At 48.5% G+C, this 25,356-nt stretch overlaps 1 protein-coding gene across 3 annotated transcripts in view; it reads left to right on the forward strand.

Moving 5' to 3' along the window:
• Positions 1 to 25,356, forward strand: part of ASIC2 (acid sensing ion channel subunit 2) — a 1,040,351-nt gene that overhangs the window by 770,811 nt on the left and 244,184 nt on the right. The window contains exon 1 of one of the 3 annotated variants that reach the window (XM_063111596.1): positions 8,908 to 9,615. The exons of 1 other annotated variant lie outside the window; for it this stretch is intronic. In XM_063111596.1, the coding sequence (XP_062967666.1) occupies positions 8,908 to 9,615 (708 nt within the window). Of the gene's footprint in view, positions 1 to 8,907; positions 9,616 to 25,356 lie in introns of those variants that run through there. One more of the 3 variants, XM_063111597.1, reaches the window with a different exon arrangement.

A 25,356-nucleotide genomic window follows, 5' to 3' on the forward strand; every position in this document is an offset into this window, starting at 1 on the left:
AGGGTCTGTCTGCAAGACAGATCTGGCCTGGTTAGTTAGCACTCCCCAATGCAGAGGTGAGAGCCAGGGTAAGATTAAGTCATGACTGAAAACAGTTAAGGGGACAGTCAAGGAGTTGTGAATAAAATGCCTCATTCTACCTTGGGTTTTCTATTTCGTTCAATTCTATTTTAACTGCATGCCTTTGTGTAATGTAAGGGGATGGTCACTACCGTTATTATGCTTACCTATTTTAACGAGAGTTTTGTTATATGTATGGGAGAGTAAATTGGGCAGAAAAGTGCTCAGGGCTCCATTTCTCTGCTAACCTTATGGCCACAGCCAAGGTTACAACCAAAATTCAGTTATTTAAACTGTGAATTCAGAACAAAGCAATGATAGGTAAGGGATGCTGGGGGAAGGAGACTGATTAATTATTGAGGTGGCCTGAAATTAGAACGTAGATGTCACAGATCCACAAGACACCAATAGGAACATGAAAGCCCACATTAGGAGGAGGACATGGCGTCATGGACGAAGAGGATCTGGGCATCCTTGGTGTGGGGCTGTGCTAGGGTTGCCTCTGCCTGTCTCAGATCCTGGCTCACAGGCTGATCCCAGTGGTCACACAATTCTCCATGAGTTGGGGTGAGAAAATAAAAATGAGTGGAGAAATTCGGTGGAAACAGAGCGAGCGTGTGGTATAGCTCTCAGACCAGCCCGGAGAGACCTCTCCTCTGGACTCTCCCAACACACTGCTCATCTCTGATGTAGCATTCATCATGCTTTATTAAAATTATCTTCTAATAAATAGTATTTCATATTAATATTTAATATTTTAGTATCTATGTCCTCCACAGACTAAAAGCTAAAGCAGGGACCACATCTGAGTCTGCCATCCTCTAGTTGCTCAATAAATATCCACTAAAATGATTACTGTCAGCTAATCACAACTAACTTAATTAAGACCTCAAACTTTATAGCCAAACTGCTTGGGTTTGAATCCCAGCCCCTGACTGGACAAATTACTTATTCAATGCCTGCCTCAGTTCCCTCCTGTGTAAAAGAGCTATAACGATGGTACATACTTCATAAGGCTGCTGTGAGGATTAAATGAATTAATTCATGTTTATTGAGCACAGCACATAGTTAGTGCTCAATCAATATCAGCTATTGAATATCATCATCACCATCACCATCACCAAATCAACTTCTTAGTCACCAGGGGCAAGTCTCTAAACTCTGTACTCCAACCTCCTAAGTTCAACTGCATGCTTGTTAAGATCCCTTTTTTTTTTTTTTTTTTGGCACTGACCCCTTCTGGTTGTCTCTGTGGTTTTACGCACTCTACGTGTTAGTTACAGAAAGTTCTGAATCCCAAACTGGGCTTCTCTGCCAACCAATGCATGTTTGGATCACCTTCCTAGACCAACAAGAGCTGTGTGCTCAGGGCACTTGATTGCACGCTCATGGGCGCGTGCGCGCACGTGTGTGTCTGTGTGTGTGTGTGTGTGTGTGTGTGTGTTATAATTAGCCTAAGGAGAACATAACCAGAAAATTAAATCCTATGAAAATACATCATCTAATGCACTTCAGAGACAAACAGAAATATCTTTGCATTACCTGCTGTTTGAGATTATCCACATGAGAGCCTTTATCCATTAGCGTGTCTATAAAGAGTTAAGGAAAAATCTGATAATAAAATGGCAAGCTCTGTGTACCATCTTGTCATAGGACCTACTGTCCTTTTTGGATGGGATAGCAGGATAATATGAAATGAGAAGTTGAGGAAAATAACAGAAGTTGGAATGAGGTGCCAGAGGAAGTCAACCATAAAATAACTGAAAATACCGAAAAAAAAAAAAAGGTGTGAGGAACATTAAAAACAATTACTCTAGCCAATGCTATTCACTGAATGCAACCACTTGTGTGAAAAGGGGGGGCATATGAAGACCATATCTATATATGTATATTCATAAATTGTCTCTAAAAGAGCACACAAGAAATTGATGACACTGGCTGCCTCTGAGAGGAGAATCAGGTGACTGGGGGGCTGGGGATGGGGTACAGAGACTTTTTACTAGACACTCTTTTGTCCTTTTTTTTTTTTTTTTTGTCTTTTTCATGACCAGCACTCAGCCAGTGAGTGCACCGGCCATTCCTACATAGGATCCGAACCCTCGGCGGGAGTGTCACCGCGCTCCCAGTGCCGCACTCTCCCAAGTGAGCCACGGGCTCGGCCCTCTTTTGTCCTTTTTGAACCATGTAAATACATTACTGATTTCAAAATGGATTTTTAAAAAAACAGTCTCATAGGGTGAGCAAAGAATGAACTGGAAGTTGGAACCTATGTTCTGGGTTCTGCTTTTATTGGTATCAACCTGTGTGATTTACAGCAAGTCTCTCCTCTCTCTGGATCTTGACTTCTTCCCCTGAAAGTGAAGGGGTCAAGTGAGATTTTGCATCCAGCTCCCACTTTTCAGGATTCTCCATTAAACAGGGACCACAATGCTTTAGCTGAATTCCCTCCAGCCCTGCGTTTGTGAGCCTACCAACTCCTTTACTTGGGACGTGGTCCTTCCAGCTCATGACCTTTTTTCTGGTGGTCATGGGCCCTTGTTTGACCTCTTATGCCTGGGATTTGATGGTGGTAGAAGACAGGCGGCTGAGATCTTGAACTCAAGTAAAAGGGTGATGACTGAAAATGTATAAGGAGTCTAAGAAAGAGCCCAGAAGAAGAAAGAACTAGGAGAGGCCAACCATGTCCAAAAAACCATGGAGTGGGAGGGAAAGGCAGTGAAACTCCAAAGCACACGGAAAGGTGAGATGGAACAGCAACCCCAGTATCAGCTCCCCAGTGGAAGGGCAGTGGGGTATAGAAAGAGAGTGTGCAGTGAGCTGAGACCACAGTGGAAAAGCCTCACCATGACTACTAAATGTTTTCTCAGGTCCTGAAACACTGCAGCCACCTCTAAAGCCCCAGAGGCCACCAGTAGCATGGACCAAAGCAGTATCAGAGAGGACTGCTAGGCTTCAGGCAGAGGCTGGGGAGAGGAGAAAGGGGACAGAAAAAGAGCTGGAGGAGAGAGAGGGATGCAGAGTGATAGAGGACCATGGACAGTACAGGGACAAAGAAAAGTAAAGACAAAGGGAGAGGGGGAGGGGGAGAAAAAGAAATCTAGGTTCACAGGTACACCCCAAAAAGCCCACATGCCCCACACCATCAACGAATTCTAATACTAAAAATGGTGTTAGTTCTTGTCACCATGAGCAGCATAGCCCTAAAGGAAAGTGCACTCAGCATTCTAAGCAGGGATGCCAATAACCCATTCATCACCTCCACTAAGTCCCAGAGGTAACAGAGCAAATAAGAGCCTCCAACCATCAGAAGAAAGATCAGGGACTAGAAGGACCAGACCCAGAGTGAAAGGATTGGTGGGCTCAAACTCTGCAGTGCTGGAGGATTACATTGTAAGGATGTCAACACCCAAGATTTCATCTCAAGAGCAGGAACGAAAGGATAAGCAGCTGAAGGAACTGGTGACATTTAGCCTGGAGAAGAAAAGATGGTCTTGAAGACTTTGCTAGTAGGTTGACTGCTAGAGCCCCTTTCAGTTGAGGCACTCTGATTCTATAAAGTATTTGAAGCATTCCCATGTGAAATAAAGATCAAACTTATTTTGTGTAGCCTTCTTGGGATAAATTAAGAAAACAGGAGAAATTCATAAGGACACAGATTTCAATTTGATGAAAGGAGGAAGCTTTAAATAAGGCAAGACGTTCCAGAATAGAATTGGTTACCAGTGCACTGTTCCTGAGGGGATGTATGAAAGGGATTTCTACAGTAGACAGGGAGCAGAATTAGGTGGTATCTCAGATACATTCCAATTCTGAGCCCCCAAGTAGTAGGGATTGGGGTAAACAGTGGCTCCAGTGAAGCCTGATTAAGCCAACACAAGTGTCAGCTCCTAAAACTGTATTATAAAAACAGAAAGCGGACTGCATTGATTGAAATTGACCTTCCCCTCCCAATAAACTCATTTCATGGGAGAAAAGAGCTTATAATTTATGGTGGTGGTTATACCCCAGAATTTGGGCTGGCTGACCAGAAGACCTTTCCACCACTGCACACAAACATCACTCAGAATGCCAGGTGTGGAGCAACAGATGTTTCAGAGATAAACAAAAAGAGGGAAATTTTTAAAAAGCATATTATTGGAAAATCACAATGCTAAATTCTAATTTCTTGGTGGAGAGGTTATGTGGGTCAGCTCATGCATTGCCTCGTGAAATTGTTTTCCTGGCCAAGGGAGTCTGCCAGGATGGGAAAGCTAATTCCCATGAGCTGTTGTGTCAGCGTAGCTTTGAGAGCTGAGACGGTGTGGCGTAGGGTTTGAGAGCACAGGAATGGAGCCAGACTGCCTGGGTTCAGAACCTGCTTTCCTGCTTAGTAGCTGTGTGGCTGAGAGAGAGTAACTTAACCTCTCTGTGGTAAGGGTTCCTCCTCTTTGAAGTAGAGAAAATAATAGTATTTACCTCATAGGACTATTTTGAGAATTAAACACTTAACATGTTTATTGCACTTGTTTTGAGGGTTAAACACTTAGAACAGGCCCTGGTGCTTAGGAAGTCTTACGAATATGAGGGTACTTCAGAAAGTTCATGGAAAAACAGAATTAAAAGATAATATGAATCTTTCCATGAACTTTTTGAAGTACCCTCGCATTACATCATCATCATCATCATCATCATCATCATCATTATTATTATTATTTATCATAATACCTTTGAAAGAGGCATGACAGAAAGGGGAAAGCTTGGGCTTTGGAATGAGTTAAAGCTGGGTTCAAATCCTGTACTCCAAGCCTTGCTTCAGCAATGGTAAAAAGAAGGCCAAAACACCTTCCCTGCATAACTGGAGTGAGAAATGAAATACGACATGTTTATGTGCCTAGTTCTGTGCCTGGCATACAGTAGCCATTCAAGAAACACTAATTCCTTTCCCCTCCTCCCCTCTATCAGTGTGTTTCATCAATGTGTCAGGGCAGTGTGTTCAGAAATAGGAACACAAATAGGAATGAGATGTGTCCCTATCCTCAAAGGGCTCATAGTCCAGAAGAAAGGCCTGGATGTACACAATGACAAGGTGCCATGACTAGGACTACCATGGAGGTATCAATCCAAGGTGTACTGGGATCACAGGAAAAGAAGGACAAAAGTTTGTCTGGGAGAATCCAGAAAATCTTACCTAGGAGGCAATGCTGAAGCTGGGCGTTGAAGAAAGAGTAGAATTTTGCCAGGTTGGTCCAAGTATTACTCTGAGAAGAGGGTGGCGGTATTTCAGGCAGCAGAGAACGTGCTGCATATGTGTGTTGTAAAGAGAGCATCGATCATTGCTTGGGGTCACAAGCCATCCCTGAGCTTTGCTCTGGATTTCTGCGCCAATACCCCTTGGGGCCTAAGCAGGATACCCCTCCCCTCCCTGAAAGAGCTACCCATCTAGAGAATTAACCCATGGCAGAGAAGATACTTGGTCCATCAAAAGCAGCATGTGTACATTTCAAGGGGAAACTGCCAGTAAAGAAAAAGATCAGGACAGCTGAACAAATCAGAAATGTAAAATGTTTAAAGGCTTTGATAAAATGGAGATTTATGCTTCTCCAGAGTGATAGTGCTGGAAGACATCACATGCTTGTCCTGGCTACTTCATCAGTAACCGCACCAAAGTCACAAGGTCACCCAGCCTTGGCCAGGACATAGGTCATGGTTGCATCCCCAGGACCCCTGGGAACAGGCTGGGAGCACTGAAGTATGAACCTTTGTTAGAGGCCCCAAGACAGCAAGCTTCAGAACCCTCCCCCCAAAGCCAGTAACAGACATCTCCACGGAACCAAGTCCAAAGCAGAATTTCAGCAATGCCCAACCACAACAGTTTCTTCCCCAGGTGAATGAGAAGGACCTCTAAGGTGTGTGTGTGTATATGCATGTGCATGTGTGTGCATACGCAGTTGCGTGTTTGTGTCTGTGTTGTGTGCACATGCGTGTTTGAGTATGTATATGTGGTGTATGTTCTATGTATGGGTGTAATGTGTACCTATACAGAGTATGTTTGTATGTGTGTGATGTGTGTTGTGTACCTGTGTGTTGTGTGTAATGTGTGTGTACTATGTGAGTGTGTGTGTTTATGTGTGCTTGTATGTTTGTGACCGTGTGGATGTGTGTGTATAGGTAAGTGGGAGATGAGGGACTCAGAGGTCCTCTTCTCCAGAGACTGGATGCAGGGAGTTGGCACCCTGAAGGGATGCCATCCAGGTCAGTGGGGAGGGAAAGTCCAGCCCAGCACCACTTCTCTCCTGCTTGGAAACCTGTTGCTCATTCAACAGACCTGGCTGAGCTGCCCCTAATATATCACAGCAAATTGGGTGAAATTCCTCTCCATGCCCAAATCTCTCCTTCTCCAAGTCTCCTGTCCCCAAAGGATAAACTTAGGTCCTTCTTCCTTCTTCTACTGGGATGCCTTCACACTGTCTATACCAAAGCCGATTCTGGCAAATGTCTGGAAAACTCTCTCCCATAGGTAATGGGGCTCATAGCGTCACCTGTCCCAGTAAGACTCCAGAGCTGCGTTCAAGGTGCCTGGCCCAGAGAATGAAAACTGTGAAGCCCTTCAGTGCAGTAGAAAGAGCCAGGGCTTTGGGGACTGGGTGCTGAATCCAGCGCCACCACTTACAGGTTGTGTGACCTTGGGCAAGTATTTGGCCTCCTGAATCTCACCCACGAAAGGGAGCTAGCAGTGCACTACATCCCTCATCCATCCTCCCCAACAAGGCAAAGCAGTGTGGCCAGGGGTTAGTGGAAGACCCTGAGCCTGTCTAGGAGGGAAGGTGACATCATCAGCCAACGAAGGGGCTGCAGGAGCCTAGAGGGAGGAAGGGGAGAGAGGGAGTCTCTTGTCCATGGTTGTCACACTCCTCCCCCCACCCTCCTGGCTGACTGGCCACAGCCCAGCAGCGGAGCTTCCAGGGAAGGGGCTGGGACACATGGTAGGTTCCTAAGGGGTAGAGGGGAGGACTGTCTCACTGAGCCTAAGCTGCCAGAGGCCTAGTAACTGCTCCCAGCACCTCAATACACATGCTTATGTATGTACCACATGCACACGCACACACAATACACACATGCATAACACACCAATCACACACTACATGCAGAAACCCTGATACCCTTCCAAACGTCAGCATGCCCATTCACACCCACCACCCCTAAGTGCATACACACACACACAAAGAACATACGTGCCCTCACAGGCACTCTATCCTGCACATACCACACACTACTAGCCACAGCACACCAGCCGCAAACATGCCCACATTCCACGGAACTGCCCGTTCACATATGCAGGATGCCCATCCTACGCACACGCCATGCCTGACACCACACTCACACGCTTGCTCAAACGCCCACACTACATAGCGACTCACGCTCTCACGCTCAGGCGTCCTGTCACATTTACCTACACACGGTCCCCCAGAAACACAGCGTTTCTACTACTCCACTTCTCTCCCACGAGGCCGCACACCCGGGCACATCTGGGCAGTGCACCCCCCGCGGCCGACTCCGGCAAGAGGCTTCCCGCTCGCTCGGTGTGCAGCGGCCACAGTGGCCAGGAATTAAAATGCAGCGAGGAGGAGCCGGGCGCGTCAGCACCGCGTTTCCAGGAGCGCACAGCGCTCGCCGCCGCCGCCCCGCCCGCCCCGAGCCGCGGGGCCAGCGAGCGGAGGAGCAGGTGCTCGGAGCCCAGCCGCGCCAGCGTCGCGCGGCCGCTGCCCAAGTTCGCCCGGGGCCCGAGGAGGGTTCTCCCGGGCAATCGGGAGAGGAACGCAGCCGGCGCCGCCGCCACCGCGGGCTTGGAGTCTCGAGAGGAGAAGGACGCGCGGAGCAGCAAGTCCAGTCACCCCCGGGAGGTGCCGCCGGGGCTCCGCAGTCCCCGGCTCCTGGCGCCGCCGGGCTAGAGAGGAGCAGACACAAGGGACAGCAAGGCCGGGCTTTTCTGGAGACGCGAGACGCCCCCGAGAGCCGGGGGGAGAAGCGACACTTCCTCTGGCCGGCAGCCTTGAAGGGGCGCAGCAGCGAGCAGCCTCTCCCGTAGGACGCCCGGAAAAGCCCCCAGCCCCAGGCGAGAGCGGGCACATCGCTGGGCTCAGGCGCGGGACTTGGGGAAGGCTTAGCGGGTCTCGGCCGAGCGCAGCCCGAGGAGCAGTGAGAAGGAAGGGTCCTGGAAGGAAGGGGAAGAGAGCAGCAGCCGGCAGGGCGACCACTCACCCCAGTACACACCCACCCCACCCGCCGAGCCAGGAGCTGCGGCGCGCCTCTGGGGGCGCTCGTTCCTTGGCGCCTTCTTTCCGGTGTCCCAGCACCTCTGGGCAACGGGCCGGGCTGGGGGGATCCTGGGGGATGTCCAAATCGGGCATGGTGGCCGAGTGGCCCCTCTCCCAGGACCAGCGTAAAAGCTGGGGTTAGACGGGGAAGGGGGACCTCAGTTCAGGGTTCCCCGAGGTCCAGGACGAGAGGAGGCGGGCGCAGCGCCCAGGGACTGGAGAGGCGGCTCCCAGAGGGGCCGCTACAGAGGTAGTGCCTGGCGTCGGGCATCCTCCAGGAAGACTAGGGGCCAGGAGAGCCTGTGAGGCGCTCAGAAGAGGCCGGTTCCAGGGGCGGCGGGCGGAGGCTGCGCTCGGTCCCGGGCGGGCGCCCGCGGAGGCGGCGGCGGCGGCGCCGGGCGGGCATGCCGCGCCACCGGAGCTCCTTTCGGGCGCACGCTTCCCTGGCACGGGCTGCGCGCCGCTGCTGCTGCTTCCACTGCTGCTGCGGACTCCCATGGCGGCTCCGCCCGGCCGGGGCCGCCGCCGCTGTCGCCAGCCGCGGGCTGAATGAATGAGCCGGAGCGGCGGAGCCGGGCTGCCCGCGGTCGCGCTCACCGGCCCGGGACGCTTCCGCATGGCCCGCGAGGAGCCGGCGTCCGCGGCGGTGGCGGCGGCCGGGCAGCCCGGGGGCGGCAGGAGCGGCGAGCGGGCGCTGCAAGGGCCAGGGGTCGCCCGCAGGGGGCGGCCGTCCCTGAGCCGCGCTAAACTGCACGGGCTGCGGCACATATGCGCCGGGCGCACGGCGGCGGGCGGCTCCTTCCAGCGGCGGGCGCTGTGGGTGCTGGCCTTCTGTACGTCCTTCGGCTTGCTGCTGTCCTGGTCCTCGAACCGCCTGCTCTACTGGCTCAGCTTCCCGTCGCACACGCGGGTGCATCGCGAGTGGAGCCGCCAGCTGCCCTTCCCCGCCGTCACCGTGTGTAACAACAACCCGCTGCGCTTCCCGCGCCTCTCCAAGGGGGACCTCTACTACGCCGGCCACTGGCTCGGGCTGCTGCTGCCCAACCGCACAGCGCGCCCGCTGGTCAGCGAGCTGCTGCGGGGCGACGAGCCGCGCCGCCAGTGGTTCCGCAAGCTGGCCGACTTCCGCCTCTTCCTGCCGCCGCGCCACTTCGAGGGCATCAGCGCCGCCTTCATGGACCGCCTGGGCCACCAGCTGGAGGACATGCTCCTGTCTTGCAAGTACCGCGGCGAGCTCTGCGGCCCGCACAACTTCTCCTCCGTGAGTTGCCCTCCGCGCGAACCGCTCCCCCTGCTCCCCCGCTGCCCAGAGTCAGGAGGCCCACTGTTTAGTCCTCAGGCTGGACTCCGTGATGCCCAGGCGGAACCCACTCTTGGGTCCCCTGAGTCTTCTCCTCCAGGTTGTGGGAACTTAGACTTAACTGCAGGAGGAATCGCCTCACCCCAGTCCCAGCCCACTGTCCCCGCCTCTTCCCTTCCAGTGTCAGCCCTCCAAACCCTCACTCTACGTTATGGTCCCATTTGTGAATACTAGTCCCTCTTCTCCCTGACCACACCCCCAGGTCCACAGGACTTCAAACAACTGCTCTGTGTCTTAAGTGTGGGCTTGTTGTCTTTGGGAAAACTCGTGGGAAGCTTTTCAAAAAAAATGGGCCCTCAAGAGGATCACGCAGAGTCCCTAAGCAGGCTTACAACCCTAAGAAGCTTACGGCTGCAGAGTTCCAAAGCACTTCAAATCTAGGGGGACTTAGGAGAAAACTCCCAGAATATTAGCCAACACTAAAAGCACTGAGTCTTGAGCATCCAAGGAAACTGAGCAGTGGTGGGCCAGGGTGGGGGCCTCTACCTGCCCTCCTTCCCCATGAGGTGTGAGTGGGGGTCTTGCAGTCTGGAGGCATGTCCTGAAGTTGGGAAAGCAGCCTGGCAGGGATGAGGATGCACGCAGCAGGCACCGGGAGAAGCTGTGCTCAAGAATTGTAAAGCATTTGCTGTGCTGGTTCCCCCATACTGTGGGTCTGGATAACGCAGCTGTCGTACAGAAGGTATCTGCCTTGTGCAGCCTGCCTTGGAGGAGTCCTGGTGCCAGGCCCCAGCGTGGCGTAAGCCTGTCTAGCCAGTCGTGTGTAAAGGCGCCTTAGGTGGGTTTGGACTTTTCCACTAGAGCAGGGAAGGTTGGTGTGTGTGTTTGGTGCTCTGATGGTGATTTTACCAGCTCTGATTTGTCACTCCTGACAGTCTCTGACAAAGCTTTTTCTGGGATGGTAAAGAGATGCCATGGTTCCAACAGGTGTTGGCATGATACCAGGCAGGCCAGGTCTCTGATTGGCTGATTGGGTTATTTCTGGTCTAGGACAGCCGCTCTGGCTTCTGGTTTTGCTTCAAGCTTGTATACACAGTAGCCCTGAATTATCCATCCCCCAAACATTCCTCGTGTTCTGAGCTTCTCAGCTGGCCTTTAAAGACTGTCTACCTGGTGGCTCCCTGACTTGGCAGGTAGGAGTGCCATTAACATATGCCTCTAAGTGACTTCTTTCAGAACTTTAAGCACAATTCTGAGTTCCACAAAGGCGAAGGAAAGAGGGTAGTGATCCTTTATTGTTTATTGTTCTTTGGCTAACCACTAACTAGCAGCCTCTAGAGTTAGGTTTAAGTTCAAGTTTACATCCAAGTATCAGCAGGCCCTAGCTTGAGCTCCAAGTTGTACAACGTGGCCCATCACATCTGATGATTGCTTTACAAAGCGTGTGAAATTACATTCTAACAGCCAGTTTTCACTTTTGATATTCACCACAGCCCTGTGTTAGCAATGAATTTTATTCTCATGAAGAAAATGAGGCTCTAAAAAGCTGTCCAATGCCCAGAGCCAGCAAGTTCAAAGTGCAACTTTGCCTACCGCCAAATGCATTACACAGAAGCCACATGTAACCCTTTTCTGACCCTGGGCTTCTCTTCTCTCAGAGCACCCCTGGGTAGGACTCTTGTCTTCTCATTCCCAAGTCCTATCCCTCCTAGGAGCACAGCTGGGAAAGTGGAAGGTGAAGCCACCCAAGGTGGTCCAGGAGGCCTGAGCTGTGGCCACATGTTACCAAGACCTAACTCACCTCCGCGTGCAGAGGACACAGCACCTTCAGGAGCCCCCTGACTTCACCCTCTGGGGCAGTCATGCCATGATTTACGTGATTCAATGGCTAAGGACTTGAGTAGGGTGTACCCTACTCATTGGGCGCACACCCTTCTCTTACCTCCCTGTACACTGCCTCCCTGTGTCTGAAGAGTTTGCCGGCACACACCCACCTTAGCAGAAGAATCACCTCCATTCCCCAAAGGTATGTGTTCCTGGAGCTTCCAAGTGACCTCTAGTGGCTTCCTATCATGGCCCTGTCTTGGGAGTTTCCAGCCCTTTAACACTGCACACCATAAGTTTTTCAAATCCAGAAGCTATTTCATGGGAGCCCCAAATGCAGAGCAGGCCCATCAGGAATATTTTCCTCTAACCACACTGTCCTGTCTCAAGCCTTTGTCATCTTTGATGGAGTGGCACTACAGTGCAGTGGCTAAGAGCATGAACTCTCAAGGTGCACTCACTGGGCTCAAATCCTGAGTCCACCACATACTGTATGCCATTGCGCAAGTGGCTTCATCTCTCTGTTCTTTATTTTCCTAGTCCATCTAATGGAGATAATCATATATATACCAATTAGTTGTGTGCATGTGTGTATGTATATATGTGTGTGTGTGTGTATATATATATATAATACATATATGAGGGTACTTCAAAAAGCTCGTGGAAAAAATAGAAGATAACACAATCTTTCCACAAACTTTTTGAAGTACCCTCATACATGGCACAGAGAGCTCTGAAAACTGCTGGACCCCATTAAAAATGCTGCCTCCTGGCTGGTCTTTTGGCCTCTGGCTCTGCACGCCCCTCTCTTCTGCATCCCATCTTCTGCACTATAGCCAAGGTAGTCTTTCTAAAGTGTCACTCGGAGCACCTCATCTGCCTTCCTAAAGCCCCTACGTGGTTCCACCATCCTCAGGTTAAGCCCAAGCTCCACAGGCCCTCCCTCCACCCAGTTCCTGCCTTCTTTCTTGACATGCCCTCTTCATGCTGTCTACTCACGCTCTGCAGAACAGCCCACAATAGCTGAAGTCCTGCTGCTCAAGCCCCTCTGCCCTGGCCCTGTTTCCTCTGCTATTGTCAGTCCCCTCCCTGCTGCTTTGTCTGCCTGGGGGACACCTACTCACCCTTCCACATGCAGCACAGCTCCAGGATTTCTTCTGCTTTGGAGCCTTTCCTGAGTACCCCCACCCAGCATCACCAAACAACTGATGTCTTCTCCCTCTTTCCCCCTCTACTACGCTATTTAGGTGTCAGTCCTCTTAAGTGTACTTGTCATCACACCTAATAGACTGTGCCTATCTCCTCCTCCAGACTGGCGCAGGAACTGTAACTGACTTCTCTGCCGTCTTCGGTACCCAGCACAGAGCCTGACGTGTAGCAGGTGCTAGTAGGTGCTCAGGAAAAGTCTGGGGGTGAAGAACAAGTACCCCCAAGATTCCCTGTTGTCCTGGCTTAATTCCTTGAGGGAACAACAGTGAAATGCATCTCCAATGAGAACCAGGCAATTTCTGGGCATTTATGCCTTTTGGGGACAGAGGGGAGAGGGGGGAGCAGGGTGCCAAGCAAAAGGTAATGAACAGTATTTCAGGGGAGACCTTCAGGGGGATGTGCCAGCTGTCCCCAAGTCCTATTTCATCCAGTTAGTCCCAAGGTCTGGAAATAAACCCAGCAGGGAGAGAAGTGAATTGCTGAGGACATCTGCTGGGTCTTATTCACCAGGCCCATTCAGGATGTGTTTATTTGCACTTCCCCAGTTTGCTGCAGCTGTAAAGGGTTAAACACCCAGCGGCCAGATAAAGCAGCTCCCACTTCTGAATGCCCATGTTGTTTCCCTGGCATCAGTGGGGACCTCAGGTTCTGCACATTCTGGCACTTCTGGGGCTTCCTGGGGCGGAGGAAAGAGGACTTCCCAATCATTGGGCAAGGTGCAGAACTGCGAGACCGAGCAATCTGAAGAGGAACCAACAGGTTGGGAACAGGGACCGACAGAGGACAATCCAGTGTCCACTGCTAGAGAAGGAGCAATGGCCCTCTCTGGGAGACGGTGAGACTCAGACTTGGGTCTTTGGCCCTGCTGCTTCCCAGCTGAGTGCTTGGGCAGACGCTTTGCTCTCTGAGTGTCCAGTAATAATCCCTGCCTCAGAGAGCTGGGATGAAGATAACACACGTTCAGTGACTGGCACACGCCTGGACAGAAGTAGGTGTTCAGTATCTGAGAACCATTGTCACAATGTGGATAAAGGGTTCAGCACAGTGTCTTGGCATCTGATGGTAGCAGTTATTGATTATTATCAATATAATTATCATATCATGACCACTTACCTGAGTGGGAATATGCTCATTTCCTAGTTTGTTCATTCAGTCAGCCAGTATCTGTTGAGTGCCAACTACATGCCAAGCTCTGCACAAGCTGCTGGTGGTATAAAATTAAATAAGGCTTGGTGCATCCCCTCAGGCAGCTTGCAGTGTTGTTGAGGAAAGAGATGCATGAACAGATGCACAGGGCATGCACAGTTGCTGTGTGGCCTCAGAGGAGTATCCAAATCAGACTGTGGTCCTCCGATGGCTTCCTGGAAGAGGTGGCCTCTGAGCTGAGTCTTGAAGAATAAGTAGGAGTTCCAAGGTAGAGAAGGAGAGAAAGGGGATTTCAGAGAGAGGGAACAGCGTGTGCAAATGAGAGAGTACAAAGGCATGAAACAATGAAATTGAACACATGCCTTCTAGTCCCTGTGACTAGTTCTAGATGGCTGGAGAGAGGGGCTGGGTGTGTGAAGATGGGGTGGAGCTGAGGATGGATTCAATCATGTAATGGGTACCTGAAGGCCAAACTAATGTTTTTAAACTTTGCAGCAAAAACTATGACTTCTTTTACCACCGGCTGTTAGGCTCTGGAGGAAGACCTCATCTGTGTCCTAACCCCCAGCTGCCACCTGCATTCCTAACTCCATCAGGGGCCACTCTTCCCTTCACCCTTCTCTATTTCCTATCCCCTTTTCAGGGGTTAACCTTGAGCTCTGATTTTGGACTATGCATATGTACCAAAAGCCAAGGAAACAGCATTTGGTCTCATCACATTTTGTCACATCAAGTGAGCTGGCTGCTATGAGCCAGCAACAGAAAACAAGAAATCATTTCAGCAACATATTGTTTAAAATAAGTAAATTCTGTTGAAATGGTACAAGGCCAGGCAGTCTAGTAAGTGTGAGGATGGATAGCTTTAGGGAGTCAAGAAAGATACTTTTGCCTTTGGAGAAAGAGGAATAAATGAGTTAATACATGTAAAAGGCTTAGAACAGTATTTGGCATCAAGTAAGCATTCAATACATGTGAGCTATTTCCATTATTATCACTTGCAGTGAGCATTTTGAGTGAAGGACAAAGGCAAATAGCATTGGGCAGCTGTGCTGTGCCAGACCCTGGCTGGGTATGTTTCATGTCATGTCAATGCTTGCAATAACCCCAAAAGGCTGTGTGATGATCCACATTTCACAAACGTGGGAACTGCAGCTCTGGGAGCATCTGTAATCCACCGAAAGTCACAGAGTCAGCAGGTACCAAAGCTGGGATTCAGACCCATGTCCTCATCACTGCAAAGGCACACGTTCTTTCTGCAACAGGATGAAGAAAGAGCAGAACTGGTGGGAGGCAGGGGGTGTCCTGTAAAGTCCAGTCCAGCTTCAACTTTGCACTGGCCACTGAGTGACTTTGGCCTCAAGATCCTACTTTAGGATTTGAGGGCATGAGCCACATGACCAATAGGACTTAGCTAAAAGCTCTTCATTTGGGTGGGCAGTCAGGGAGAAAGAGAGCTTAAATAGTGCAGAAGGCTTGAGCTTGTCAGCCAACCATTTCTTTTCTTTGCAGAGCTGAAACAGTGATTAAGGGAGAAATGTACAAGTTATTGAAGTGCTGAAGACAGGATGGTGATTAAATAGACATTTATACAAGGAACATGAAAAGACCTCCACCAGTTGTTTGACTTCAGGGAAATTAGTTTAGCGAATCAAATGTAAACTCTGCTCAGGTCTGCAGATATCCGAATTGACTAACATCAGGCTGATTCTGATAGTGATTATTTGGGTGCCACTGTGGCCAGTCGTAAAGGTATCAGTCAGATGTCTGGAGAAGGGCTGGAGGAATAACCAGGCCATTTGCTTCATGTGTCACTTGCTTTAATTCTCCTAAGTGATTTGCTGGATCATCTACTCAGAGATTCAATCCACCAATGAACATTAAGCACTTACTGTATACCAGCACTAAGCTGCAAAGATGACCATCAGTCTGATCTGTTTCTGGTAAATAGGCCTGAAAGGTCAATGTGCTTCATCAGGGTGACCGGGTCTAAAAGGAGCTGCCTGTCATACAGGGAGTGGAGCTAGATATGTGACAGCCAAGGATTTGTACTGGGCACCCGTTACCTAAACAGTCACATTCAACTTTACCAGAACCGAATGAGTGTTATGGAACCCATTTTACAGATGAGGAAACTGAAGTTTGGGAAGGTCCAAGGAAGTACACATGCTGGAAGGCAGCAGAGTCAGGATTCAACCAAAGGGCAGTCCAGCTACAAAGCTGATGTTCTTTCTCATGACTCAGTTCTGCCAACACTCAGATGCTGGTACAAACAAATCCTTCCTTAGAGGGTATCATTCACAATCTTCCGAGGCCGAACTCAAAGTTTCTTTCTCTGCAAGTTGGTGTAGACCCTGGATGTCATCCTGTGTTCTGAGGCCTGCAACCCTGAGAAGGAAAGACTGTTCTCAAGAGTACACACACCCTCCTACTCTGTTGGCCAAACGGGGAGAAAAGTAGATCTAGGGAAGGGAATCTACTCAGGAGTTGTGAAAAAGTTTTAATTGTGCCGCAATCTGAACTAAATTACCATTTTCATTCTTTCAAGGACACTGGTAACTTGAAATGCTAGATAAGAAAACGATGCCAAACTGAGATTCTGCTCAGGCCTGTGCTAACGAATAGATGACTCACTCATAATTGGAACATGAATTGTTGGTAAAACAAATAGAGGCTGCTAACGTACTCGGGCAGTTTGCTCTCCTGAGCATGTGAAATATCTCCCCTGACACCATTGTTTATACTATTAATTTCCTTAGTAAATTGTTTCCTGCGATCTCATGCACATTTGTTGAGCTCCTGATCTCGGCCGAGCACTTTTACATTCATTGTTTTATTTCAGCCTGACAATGGACCAGAGAGGAAAGTATTCTGTTCTCCCAGGTGCAGATAAGGAAACTGAGGCACCGAGTGGTTCAGTATCTTGCCCAAGGTGATAGACAGAACCCTGATCTTAGTGTTCCAAAGTCAATGCTCTTTGCACCACATCACAGCTGTTCCCACAAAGAAATCCCACTGCAGTTTTGGCCAGACAAACCTGCATTTCTAATCAGCAGAGTGTGAACTTATTACACCTGGGTAGGATGTCATAATATGTATCACTATCTCATTATATCCCTGCAGTGATGCAGGGTGCTTATTGTACTTGCCCAGGGCTACAAGGCCTGGGAATGGAAGAATAATCAGAATTTGAATTCAGGTCTCCTAAGGCCCCATAGACCTCTTCGTCCCCCAGCTCCTCTGTTCCTGCTCAGCATGGGTTTGAGGGCATTTTACCTTCCCTGGAATATTTTCTTAGGGAAAAAGTGGTGGGCTTGTGAGTACCTTGTGGAAAAGAATCGGTGCTGAAACTGGCTGCTGAGAAAAGGTGTTGAAACAGCCTTCACTTATCTCTGCTCAGAGACCTGTCTTCCCTCCCTCCTCAGTACGTTGGTGCAGGGCCGGAGATTTGCGTTTCTGACGAGCTCCTTGGCGATGCAGATACTGCTGGTCCATGGACCAGTTTGAGGCTCCTTGAAACTCCCTTAATGCTGGGGGAGTGTTCCATGCAGCTCTGTCAGCCACATCCAGTTCACTGAGTGTGCAGAAGTGGATGTGGGTGAGCATCCTAGAGTGAACCCCCAGTGCCCCCAGGAGGATGTGCCGCAGCAGAAGCATCATTGCTCTGGAGGCAGGCTTCTGCCACACCAGTGTAGGGTCAACAGAGGCCCATGGGCCTAGCCAGAGCATCATCCAAACCAACAACAAGCAAAGGCCACACGGTAGGCTGAATAATGGCCCCCAAGGATGTCCACGCCCTCATCCCCAGAACCTGTGAATACGTTACCTTATGTGGCAAAAGGGACTTTGCAGATGTGATTAAGGATTTTGAGATGAGGAGATTATCTTGGACTATCTGGGTGTGCTCCATATAGTCACAGGGCCTTACAAGTGAGAAAAGGAGGCAGGAGAGTCAGAGTGAGAGGAGATGTCATCACAGAAGGAGAAGTCAGAGAGCCACAGAGAGATTTGAAGACTCTGTGTTGACAGCTTTGAAGATGGAGGAAGGGGCCACGAGGAATGTGGGTGGCCTCCAGAAGCTGGAAAAGGCAAGGAAACAGATTCTTCCCTACACTTCCAGAAGAAACACAGCCTTGCCAACACCTTGATTTTAACCAGTAAGACTCATTTCAGACTTCTGACCTCCAGAACTACAAGATAATAAATTTGTACTGTTTGAAGCCGCTAAAATTTGTAGTAATTTGTTATAGGAACAATAGGAAACTAATAGAGGACTTATTTGCTTCTGATGTACAAAATACTTTCTACTACAGACCTGAATCCACATAGTGAACAAGACATAGTTTTTGAGCAGGGTGTGTCCAAAAATCAAGAAAATAAAAAGATTTGTAACAAACATGCCTCTAGTTTCAAAAATAGCAGAGGACTATTTTAACCACATGTCCATTCGTGCAAGATTGGCAATTTGGACTCCAGAAACTTAGAAAGGAGGTGGATGGGGGAATGAAAGAAGGTTGCCTCAGGAGTCAGACCGACTCAAGATCTAATCCCAGCTCTACCAGGTGTTAGCTGGGTGGCTGTTGGGGAACTGCTTACCATCATCGAGACTCTGTTTCCTCATTTGTAAAACAGAGATCATACTTTCCTTGCAGAGTTGCTGTGAAACTTAAAGAAAATCTATTCATCCATTCAAAGTATTTTTTGAGACCAGCCATGGGCTAGTCTTGGTAAATAAAAGTTGAGTATAAATACAGAGAATGTCCCTACTCCCTTGTATGTAAACATAGAGCACAGATATGTAGTAAGTAGATAAATGTGAGCTGTCGGTTATCCTCATCATCCTCACTATCTTTGTCATTGGTGACACTCTCCCTTCTTCCAGGACTTTCAAGGCCCTGGGAGAACAGCCTGCCCTGGTCTTCTAGCCAGGAAATACCATGTCATTTTCATATCACACTTCTCTGGGAAGGTCAGAGCCTTTTGGTGTTTCTTCCCCATTTAGTACCCTGACCAAAATTTAAAATCAGAGAGGGAGACTGAGTTACTCAAGGTCACACTGCAAGTCACTTGGGAGCTTGAACTAAACCCTAAGGATATTTGCGCTTAAGCCTAAAGGTGATGCTTTTCTATCGCGGCAGTCTCAGTTTCTTACTCTGTGAACTCTCTCTCCTTCCAAAATATGTATTCTGGCCATTCCCTTCGGATTCTGATGGCATATCTGATCTGAAAATTGTTGATACTCCGGTCTCTGAAAGTGAAGGGTTTAATCTTCTCTTGGAACCCCTCCCAATGAAAATTATTTTCCCACTTTGAAATGGCATGGGCATCCACTGTGAACTCACATCCATAAATCTAAGCCTACCGCTCAGGAAAGCAGATGAGGTTTGATTCTGCTTCTCGGCACAGTCTCACAGAGCAAATTATGGAAAGAATTTGATTTATAGAAGCACCTCAAAGGCTCTAGAGCGAAACGTGTGTTTATTCACTTTATTACCATTTATTTTACACTATCTCTTTATGCTCCCTGCACATGGATTTGAAAGACTATTTGGATAGATGCTTATGACCTGCCAGATTGCATAGCCCTGTTGAGCCACAAGGCTCTCTTCGATGCTGCCACCAACAGCTCGGGTTGGAGTCCTCCTATCAATGTTGGGGGTGAAACCCCACAGATTACAAACAGCCATGGAGACTCTAGCCCGAAGTTCTTACTGAACTTCCCCAGCTCTACGTTTGTATGATACTTGGCGTGCATCTCCAGCTGCAACCCCAGGATGAGTGCAGGCAGGCTTGATTTAAGATTCAAATATCTCAGAACAGCTGGGGATATTTAACATCGCTATAATTACATTACATTTTTGATGGTACATGGAGCGAGAGCCTTTTTCTGTTGTTGTTGAATATTCTATGAGCATCAAATATTTTAACCAGCCAGGGAAACATGACTGCATTTTTTTTTTTTTTTTTTACATTCAAGTAGTTTCATTTTTAAAATTCCAGCCAGGGATGGGCGTCTCAGGCTTTAATCTTTCCCCATGTCTTTGGAATGGCAAGAGCAATGTCCTCTCTGGTGTGGCTGAGGAACTCAAGTTAGGTGGGCTCTGATGCTGGGGAGAGAAGGACATGGAACAGGAACTAGTAGGCACCCCCTGTGTGCCAAGAGTGATGGGGTCAACTTGCCAAAAGTGACATTGCTAATAAATGATGTAGCTGGGGTCAGCTAAGTCCTCTACGAAGGCAATTATGGCAATGTAGGTGGAATGGATTGATGCCAGAAGGTGAGATGTGGGGAGACAGAGAACAAGATTGAGGAGGTTGTGCTATGCACCAGGTTCTGTGACTCTTGTCTGTTATCTTCTGTAATCCTCAGGACACACTCTGGGGTTAATGACTGTGATACCCATTTTACAGATGAGGAAACCAAGGCTCAAAAGGTTAATGGGGGAGGTGGTGATGAGGACCTGCATGTCATGCTCTTAAAAGAGCATTTTGAATATTTAATTTATACGGACCCCTGGATATCTCACTCCCACCCTCTCCCCTCCCCAGCTCCATGTTTTAAGAATCTTAAGGAGCCAGTGAGGCAGGAAACTACCTGTAGCCTTGGCTGACCTCCCTCTTCCCGCTCTCCTGGGGTCATGAGTTCAGAGCCCTGAGTCACAAAGCCAAGTCATTTACGAGCTGCTTATCTCTTTTCAAGGAATTTTCCAACTTCCATGCCCTTGCACAGGCTGCTGTCTTCCCCTGGATGCTCTCACCTGCCATCTCTGCCTCTGAAGAAGTCCTGTCTGTTCTCTATGGCTGAGTGCTTAGATATGCACAGAATCTGCCTGGAAGGATGCATGAGATCTGGTTCAGGGCTGCCTTTGAGGAGGGCCCGGGAGGATGGAGCAGGGGAGGTGGGAGCGAGCCCTGCTTCTCACTCTGCACCCTGATCTATGGCTTCAATCACGTGTGTTTAACTTACAACAAATAAACACATGAGACAAAACACAAATACTGTTTTTGAAAAATCCCATCTCTTCTGTGGTTTCCTCAGGCCACTCCTCCATATAAATAATCTGTAAAGCAAAGAGATGTTTTCCAGACTTTCAACCACACAAAAGTCACTTTGTTTTTGCCCCTCTTCTGACCCTTTCCTTTCTTGTTTTTTATTGACATGTTATATATCTACTCAGCTCCACTCCTCACCCCATCAGCTGTCATCTCCTTGAGGGCAAGAAACATGACTGGCTCCATCCTGTGGCTGCCCCGGCACCTAACGTTCTTCCTTGTAGATAACACATACCCTGTCTGAATATTGAATTGCTGAAACTGGAAAAAAGGATTGATACCACCGAAATATATGTGGACTTATTCAGTCGTTCGTTAATTCATTCAATAAAGAGTTATGGAGAACCCACAAAAGCTGGACATCCTGGTAGATATGGATTACAGAGGGAAAGGGATTTGGCCCTTCGCTCACAGAGCTCACATTCTGGAGCTGTGCTTTCCAAGTCTCCCTGAAGAGCAGAATCATTGGGAGCACTGGTTAAAAAAATCCCTTGCCCCAAGCCAGAACTATTGAATCAGGATTTACAGAGGAGAGCCCCAACCATCTATTTTTAACATGCACCCCAAAGTGATTGAGGAATTTACATTGAAGATTGTATGCTGGGAGATAGAGGGGCAGATAAAATACAAGTAAACAAATACATGAACAAGACTGTTTCCCATATTAATAAACACTATGAAGGCAAAAAAAATAAGGGCCTCTGATTCAAAATGGCGGGAGCTGCTTGAAGACAAGGGGGTGGGAAAGGACTGATGCTCTGGGGAACTGACATCTTCACTAAGACCTGGAAGATGAGAAGGGGAAGCCACTTGGGGGTGAGGAAAAGCATTCCAAACAGGAGGAACAGCCAGCCAAAAGCCCTGCGTGGGGGAAGGATCCATCTCCTTCCTTCCAACACTGGAAAATTCAGCCCCAGTAGCTCCATTTCTTGTTCTTTGTACTGTGGGTACATCTGGCTCCTTCCAAAATGTAGCTGCCTCTCTCACCCACACAGTGTCAGAGAACAACGTGATTTCAGCAGTTTTGGGAATACTGACCTCCGAAATGCTAATGTGATGCTGCCTTAGGTCCTTAAGTCTCCTTTAAAAAATAACTCCAAGTGAGAAGGAAAGAGCCACAGCCCCAAGAATCCAATCACAAATCCCTGTCTACGGGCAGCTCAGTGATACCCCCTTAGCCTGGCCCTTTCTTGGGAGTTCTCCATCCTGGTTAGTCAGCATCACATTCTTCTGCTGATTAACCTTCGTGAGGGCAAAGGTCTTAAGCCTTTGACATGCAGATGGATTTTTCTTAGTCAACCTCTAAAATGTTAGGTCAGGATGGCTGCTTGCCCACAGTAAAAACAGACCCCTTCCCCGTCTTCATGTTTCGCAGAGAACTTATAGATCTTTCACTTCTGTTCAGCTTCATGATAACCACGTGACATAGAAAAGCAGTTTCATTCCTATTTTATAGATGGGGCAACTAAGGCTCAAAGAGGAGAACTGACTCACCCAAGGTTACCTAGCTGCTGCCAGAGCCACGTCAGTTCTGACTCCTGATCCAAAACTTCCTGGCTCATGGAGATGATGTGCTACTGGGAGTCTAAACCTGTGCCCTTCTGCAAGTCTCAATGTCCATGTCACCTTCTGGGGGAAGTCTTCCCTGATCCCACAGGAGGGTATTGTGACACCTGGTCAGGGAGTTGAACTCTTCACTGGGAGGGCCCACAGTGGTGTCTGGGTCATCTATAGGCAGAGTTTCTCAAACTTCAATAACTTTTACCTGCATGAGAATCACCTGGGGATATTATGGAAATGCGGATTCTGGTTCAGTAGCTAAGGCCTGAGATACTGCATTTGTGATAAGCTCCCACGATGCTGCTTGTACATGAACCACAGTTAATGTAGTTAAGGATCTGCATGGCCAGAGAAGGCAGCATGGAATAAGAGAGAAAGAAGGGCCTCCGACCCTAGACAGACCTGGCTGTGCATCAACCCTGACACTGTATTCTGTGGTACAATGAATCATCTCTTTTGGAAAAAGTTCAAGGTAGACTCACCTTGCCCTGAATCCTGCCCTGAGAAGCAAGCTAGACCTTCAGGCAGCTGTTGCTTAGAAATGCAGATAGTGCAGCGATTGGTAAGTCTTCATTCAGGATAACTCTTTCCTCTGTCTTTATGTGATACTGAAATGACTAGTCATTTATTTATTTATTTATTTATGGTGGGGGGAGGGGGAGGGAGGAGGGAGGGAGGTTTTGGTGAGGGGCAACAATAATCAGCAACAATGTATATCGACAAAATAAAATTATAAAAAAATAAATAAATAAAATAAAATAAAATGAAATGACTAGTCATTTAGAGAGACCATGTGAATGGAGAAATGGCAGTGGAGGCACATACCTCCAAAATGAGTTCCCCACTAGGTGTTTCTGCTCTCTTTTCTTATTTTGTGGATATCAGTGGACATGTCCATGAGAGGTGGGAATCCAAGGACAGCCTCCAGCTTGATCACCGTAATCAGTCTTTGTCTTTGAGCAGCATGTTGCTACCGAGGGGGAAAAAGCCTTCAGCTGAGGGAGCCATGCCAGTAGCAGGGCATTTCTAGGTAATGCAGTGAAAAGCCTGCACTTCTGTTGCTACACGGCTGTTAGTTAGAATTGCTAAGGCTGTTTGCAAACCATGCCTTGGACTATTCATTCGATTCACTCATTCATACCCTTGTTTGTTTGTTTGTTTTCATTCATTGTTTTGCTCGTTCTCTCATTCTTTTATTGATTCACTGATTCACAGATTCATGTACTCATTCACACATTTATTGAGCACCTTCTCTATACCAGGCTCTGTGCCGGGCTCTTGAGAGATCAAAGTGAATCCACTCCAAGTTATCAATTCAATCTCTTCACTCCTGTAATATCCTGCAGCCAGGCAGCAGACTAGACCTCTCAAATGGGACCAGCCATTTGTTATCTTTAGTCAAAGAACCTGTCCTGTTTAAAGTTATCACATGGTTCTCCACTGCCTGCAAGATACGGCCAGACACCCAGGTAATCTCTAAACTTACCACCACTCCCCATACATCGTATATCTGCCGTGTTGAGCTTCCTGAGCTTCCCAGATCTGCCACGGTCTCCCAAGCCTTTGCATATCCACGTCCTTCAGCCTGGAATGTCCTGCAACCCCCTTGTCTTCCTTGTGCTGCAAAAAGCCACTGATGCCCCGAGAGACTCTACCTCAGAGTGGATAAGAGTGAGGGCTCTGGGTTCAAGTCTTGACTTTCCATGGAAAGATTGTACTGGAGTCTGTACAAGCATTTTCACATCCATTCCCCATTTGGATCTGTCCAACAATCCTCGGGGAAAGTAGCGAAGAGCTGCAAATCCCAGGCAAGTGGAGTGACATGTCCAAGGTCACAGAGCCAGTTAAAGGAAAGTCTCAGCTACAACTTAGCTCCTCTCACTCCCTTTCCAGGGCTGATGCTAGTCTACAACATACACAGAGAAGACATTAGCTACTGGAAGTCATTCATTAATACCTGCAGGGCATTTTTATCACTTCCTACAGAAGGCTGGAAGAATCTGCTCTGGCTAGACAAGTAAGCTGCAGAGGAGAACTGAGGTTATTGTGTAATGACTCAGAGTTCAAAAAGCAGGTTTTGCCTGAGATATTTAAATAACTCAGAGTTACCACCACCCCATCCAGGAGAGGACAACCAGGCAGTGGTATATGACTTCTGGGTGGGAGGAAAATCGTGTGGGAAGCAGAAGTCAGGCTTCCAGAGAGAAATTACCATTATGTATTTATTACTTTGGCTCGCAGGAGTGCCGCAGGGACAGGCTTGCTAATACTTTAGATGATTGCCTCAGTTCTCCACATCACTCTGCAGTGTGTAGACCAGCCCAGGTGCAGACTTGTAAGATATTGTTCAGCTCAGGCCTCCCAGGTGCCCAGGGCTCTCTCTAGAGGCAAGAGGTGCTGGTAAGGAGGAGTGGGGGAGTGGGAAAAGTGGCAGGGAGTGGGGGGTGTCCCTTCTCAGGCACCAGGGGGCACTAGGTTCCCTATGATCACAACAGCAGAGTGAAAGGAGTGGAGGAAGAATCCCGGGTTGGGAACCAGGAGACCAGAGTTGCACTCTGCCACTACTGCTGAGCAACCCTGATCCCTGAGCTGCTCCTTTTTGGGCCTCTGATGCCCATCTGGAAAATAAAGATTGTAAATCAGTATTTCTCACCTCTGGCTGCATTCACATTAGAATCACCTGGGGAAATTAAAAAAACAAATTACTAAAACCTGAGCTCAACCCCCAGAGATTCTGATTTCATTGGCTTGGGGTTGGGCCCAGACTGGATTTTTTTTTAGCCAGAGTTCAGAGTCCCTGGATACACTGATATGTGCCGTCTTTCTTAGGATGGACTTTCTAAGAGGCTTCAAGTCAGTGACCTTGAGATCCAGTGTCACTTATTTCCATGTTGAGATTTTTTTTTTAATTGA

The sequence above is a fragment of the Cynocephalus volans genome, chromosome 10, assembly GCF_027409185.1.
Source record: "Cynocephalus volans isolate mCynVol1 chromosome 10, mCynVol1.pri, whole genome shotgun sequence".
NCBI lineage: Eukaryota > Metazoa > Chordata > Mammalia > Dermoptera > Cynocephalidae > Cynocephalus > Cynocephalus volans.